The sequence below is a fragment of the Fukomys damarensis genome, unplaced genomic scaffold (assembly GCF_012274545.1).
Source record: "Fukomys damarensis isolate Sample0158 unplaced genomic scaffold, DMR_v1.0_HiC HiC_scaffold_22, whole genome shotgun sequence".
In the NCBI taxonomy this organism is placed as follows: Eukaryota; Metazoa; Chordata; class Mammalia; order Rodentia; family Bathyergidae; genus Fukomys; species Fukomys damarensis.
Window position 1 is genome coordinate 28426096 of NW_022900934.1, and position 5222 is coordinate 28431317.

At 47.9% G+C, this 5222-nt stretch overlaps 1 protein-coding gene across 7 annotated transcripts in view; it reads left to right on the forward strand.

The window, feature by feature from the left end:
- Snph (syntaphilin) overlaps positions 1-5222 on the forward strand; it is a 41924-nt gene that overhangs the window by 24345 nt on the left and 12357 nt on the right. For 2 of the 7 annotated variants that reach the window (XM_010612900.3, XM_010612905.3), the window contains exon 3: positions 4807-4834. The exons of 4 other annotated variants lie outside the window; for them this stretch is intronic. Coding sequence is in view for 1 of the 3 variants with exons in the window: in XM_033766951.1 (XP_033622842.1) it covers positions 4869-4878 (10 nt within the window). In the remaining 2 variants the exon portion in view is untranslated. Of the gene's footprint in view, positions 1-4806; positions 4835-4861; positions 4879-5222 lie in introns of those variants that run through there. One more of the 7 variants, XM_033766951.1, reaches the window with a different exon arrangement.

Here is a 5222-nt window from a genome sequence, read left to right on the forward strand (position 1 = left end):
TCTAAAAAAAAAAAAAAAAAAAACTTTAAAAATTAAGACTGAACTATTAGGGACTTGTAGTATATTCACAAATTTGTATAACCAATACCACTATCTAATTACAAAACATTTTCATAATTCCCCAGAAGAAACCCCATGCCTATTGGCAGTCATTCTCTATTTCTTCTTTCCCTATATCTTGGCAACCACTAACCTGCTTCTTTATAGATTTGCCTATGCCGAATATTTATATAAATAGAATTATATAATATATGGTTATTTTGTATCTATCTTGCATTTAGCATAATGTTTTCAAGGTCCATCAATACTGTAGTGTGTACCAGTATCTCATTCCTTTTTTTTTTTGGTACCGGGGATTGAACTCAGGACCTTATGCTTGCAAGTCAGGAGGCAGAACCACTGAGCTAAACCCCTAGCTATATCTCATTCCTTTTATGGCCAAGTAGTATTCCATTGTGTTCATATGTCACATTGCGTGTCTCCATCTGTTGATGGACATTGGGTATTTGGAATAGTGCTGCTGTGAACATTTCTGTATGCGTTTTTGTTTAAACACCTATTTTCCATTCTTTTGGGCATATACCCAATACTGAACTTTCTAGTTCATATGGTGATCCTGTTTTTAACTTTTTGAGGAACTACCAATTCATTTTCCCCAACAGCTTTACCATTTTATATCCCTACCAGCAATGTACTAGAGCTCCAGTTCAACCTTGATATGCTTGTTATTATACATCTTCTTAACACATACTCGTGGGTGCGACATTGTGTCTCACTGTAGAAAAGTTTATCGCATTTTTAACCTCTGATAACATCCATTTAGTTTTCTTGGCAGTACTGGGAGTGAAATACAGAGCCTGTGCATGTTAGAAAAGTACCACTGAGTTACATCCCCAGCCCCAAAATCTTTTTTAAAATAGTCTTACTCACATATGAAACAATTACGAGAGCAGCATTTTCAGGTGGCATGGGGAGGGGCACTGAGCCTACCCTTAAGGGCTTGGAAGACCCACTGCCTGGGATTCTCACTGTCACCTGCCGGGATATCCTGTGTAACAGGTACCTCAGTCCTCAAGCCCATCCTATTGCCTCAGGAATCCCTTGCAGCACTGGACTGACTACAACAGGTCCCCATTGATGGCACCAGCCCTGATGGTGGCTGTGTGGGAGGCCAGAGTGAGCTAGAGAACTGCCCCTCCTATCTTGCTTTCAAAGTCTAGGAAGAACAGTCCTGGGCTTTGCAGATGGGATGGAGCAGAAGACACAGAGACCGATGATGTCACAGATGATCTGCCAAGCTCATCCCTGGTGTTGCTAATGCTCTGAGGTTTGGAATATGGCAGTAGGAGCAGACCCTGGCAGCACCTTCCCTGCCAACCTCTTTTTGCATTAGCGTTCTGAGAGCATCTGATATTCTTGCCATTTGGTTGAACATTCCATGTTCTGGTGTCTCCTTAGCAGAGAGAAGATCCCTCCCTGTCTTCAGCTAGCTGCAGTGTGATGCTTTCCATGGCTGTCAGTGGCTTGAGACATCAGACATAGCCTGTTTTGTTCCCTGGGATTTTAGGGTTGATTTCTTCTTTTTTTGATGGCTAGTGCTTTGAAGAAAAAAACATTGATAGTGTATTCAGGAACTTCCACTTAGCTAGAAGGTCAGGACAGCCAGGGCCTCTGATTTCTCTTCCATGCCTTGCTGATGCAGTCAAATGCTCTGGGAGGATTACAGATTCTTAATTTTACAGATGTGGAAACTGTCACTTGGGAACACTAGTAATTGAAGAGGTAGAGAGCATTGATTAGAAGTCCAGCATATCAGGAGTAGCCCTAAAGTTGGTGACTGCTCGATCCAGAGGCATTGTAGAGACCATCTAGTCTAACTGCTTGATCCTGCATTTGTGTCTCAACCACTGTGTGACAGGCAGCTGCATGTTGATCATATGTGTTCCTATGAATGTCCTCGGGGGTGGGGTTGGTTCTTCAGTTTCATCCTAGGTAAAACTTGCTAAGTGGGCAGAATGAGAAGGTCCCTGGTGGAAAGGCTACAGAGAAGAGCCGGATGGACATACAGGTTGAGCAGGACCCTCCCAGAGGTCACCAGACAGAGAGAGTTTAGATGGATGTAGATGGAAGAGACGTGAGAAACAGCATCGAGAATTTTGCCCTTATTTATACTTAATCAGCAACCGCTGATGAATTTCGAGAAGGCCCAGGGCCTCCTAACTCCTCCCCTGGGAGTTTTTAGTAACCTCCTAACTAGCCTCCCTCTCTCGAGTCTCATCCATTCCCAGAGTACTACAGTACCCACCCAGGGTCTTTCTCTAACACAAATCCAGTAGTGCCCCTCTCCTTTTAAAACCACTCCCACTACCAGACATGGTGGCTCACACTTGTAATCCCAGCACTCTGAGATTGCAGGAATAACAAGTTGGAGTCCAGCCTGAGCAATTTAGTGACTTAGTGAGGCCCTGTCTCAAAGTTAAAACATTTTTTAAAGGGCTGTGGATGCAACTCAGTGTGAAGGCCTTGGATTCAATGCCCAGTATCGCAAAACAAAGCAAAAACAATACAAAACAAAAGAAACAAACAAAAAAAACCCACTTCCATAGCTTCATGTTGCCCACAGGACAAGACCCTGTCTTAAGTGGCATTGAGCAGCCTGGCCCCACCTCCTTCTACAGCCTCACTGCCACTGCACCTCTGCCTTCATCAGGTACCCCGGTTTCTTAGTACCTATGCTGTTCAATTACTCACTGTCTTTGCCCAGGGTGCTCCTCTCCTTCCACCTTTGAACTTCTATTCATCCTTCAAGTTCCAACACAAATTTCTGAGTAGGAGAAGCTTTTCCTCACCCTTCTGAGGCCACCAATATGCCTTGAACATGTTTTTGTATTGAAGATCACATTATAGTGCAATTATCTTCTTCCAGAATTCTGGCTGCTCCCGTTCTTTGAGTGTTCTCATGTACAGGCACTGAGCCAAGCCCTGTAGTGCATTTTTTCAAATTATTCTCACACTAACCATAGCAGGCGCATTTTATCCTCGCCCTATTCACAGATGAGGATGCTAAAATTCAGACAGGTAGCATGACTTGCCCAAAGCATGTGACTGGAGAGTGACAGAGCTGAGATTTGAGTGGATATCTGTTTGATTTTATTTCTCCTGTTCCCTGGATCCCTATTATAGGCTCTTGGAAACTCTGAGCATGTGAGGGACCAGTCAAAGGGGTGGGTAGAGTGGGGTTGTTATGGGTGGGTAAAATGGGGAAATGGAGGGAGGTAGAGTGAGGTGGGGCCAGGCTCTCTCAAAGTAAATGAAATGAGAGATTACTAGTCCCACTCCCCATGACTTAGGATTTCCTTTCCACTTGCCATACCAAGTAGCAGCCTCTGGCCACCTGGGGACAGGCCTGTGGGACTCCAGGCTGAGCAGGTGGCATGGTGACAAATGCCATGGCAACCTGCCTCCTCTATGGAGCCTAGAGGAGAGAGAGGACCTGAGAAGGTGCAGAGTGTGTATGGAGGCTTCTGAGTAGGATCCTGGCCTGGTGGCTCCTTTTGGGCCTGGGTGGCTTTTGTTCTCCCATGAGAGACCTCCCTGTGAGGTCCTGTCCCAGCCGGGGAAATGCTCCTTCCTCTTCCATCCTGAAAGAAGGACTGGTTCTGGCTGATCCCAGGAGACTGTGAGCTGCAGAAACACCCTCTTCCCAACCCAGCCAGGGAGGAAGAGGGAACTCAAGAGGAGGGTGCAAAGAGTTGCCAAGCAAGGTAGTAGCAGGGCCAAAGGAGAGAAAAAGCCCTCATTGTCCTAGGCTACACACAGCTCCAAGAAAGCCTGGCATCTTGCCTGCCTCCCGGGATCTAGCCCCAATCTCTACCTGTACTTTCCTGTCTCCTAGCAACAAGCTGGCTCTACAGAGGGAGGCCTGTCCTGGGTGTGAGCCCTGCCTTGGCCAGCAAGGCATGGCCTCCTCCTTACAGCTTTCCAAAATCCAGGAGAGAGAAGGGTAGTGAGAGAATGGCCCATATGGCCAGGCAGGGTAGGCTAGAAGCCAGAGCCCAGCAGAACTGCAGCTGTGTGGCCTTTGATCCCAGGCCTCAGTGAGATTGAAAATCCTGTTGAAAGTAATGGGTCAGGGGCACAAAAGCACTCAGCAGGGTTACCTGACCACAGAGGTGTCAATCAGTGACACAATCCTTGAAGGTCCTGCCCCACCCCCACGAGAAAAGACCATCGTGCCTGTTTACCTACCCCAGCTACTCCTATTCCAGGTTCTTCTGTGCCCAGGAGGATTCAGTCACTTGTGGCCATAGGCAAATGAGAAGGGGCACTGCTGGATCCCATCTCAAACTGCCCTGTGGCTCCCATTGTGGGGATTAGCCCTCGGGTTAAGCAGTCCTGCCTGGGCACCTGGGTTATGATGTCTGGGAAGTAATGCCAGGCTGGGTGAGAGCTCAGGTGACAGGTGTGGTGCAGCCTAGCACCCAACACCTCTATGCAGACAATGCTGGCAGTGTTCAGCCCTCCGAGGAACAGGCCATGTTCTGTGTCACAGTCAGGAAACAGGCCATCTGATCAGTGCCTTTGTCTGCTCAGGAGGCAGCCCAGCCACCGGCCAGGAAGACCAGGCCCCTGGGAGGTGCTGGTGTGGGAAGGGGATAGTCCTGGGCCAGTAATTCCAGGGTTTGAGCTCCAGCCCCTTAATACCTGATGCTGGTTGGGCCAGGTTGTGACCTGGGAAAGGCCCTTCTCTCTCGATAACAGATTCCTCATCTGTGAAAGGGGACTAATCACAGTACTTCCTCATAGGGTTGTTGGGAGGAGACAGTGGCAGAATGTACGTAATGTGCATGGATGGGCTCTGTCATGGCATGTGGCTAGGTAAATGCTTCTCTCTGAGCATGTGGGGCAGTCCAGGTCACAACATCCTCACCCAGGCTCCTGTTCATGTTTCCTGCTTTCTGTAGGTGCCTCACAGCCAGCCCACTGGCTGCTGAGAGCCCAGGCCCTGCTCATTGCACTCTAGGAGCTTTGTGCTGATGCCCTGTGTGCTTTCCTCTTCATACAGCCTCAGTTCAGTCCAGCATGGGGCCTCTCCCCTCCACTGCCCTTGTGGTCTAGGCCACCACCCAGGAGAACCAATGCGCCCGAGTTCATCTACCCTCTTGCCAAAGTCTCTCCCAGCATGGACTCTTTTTTTTTTTTTTTTTTTTTTTTTTTTTTTT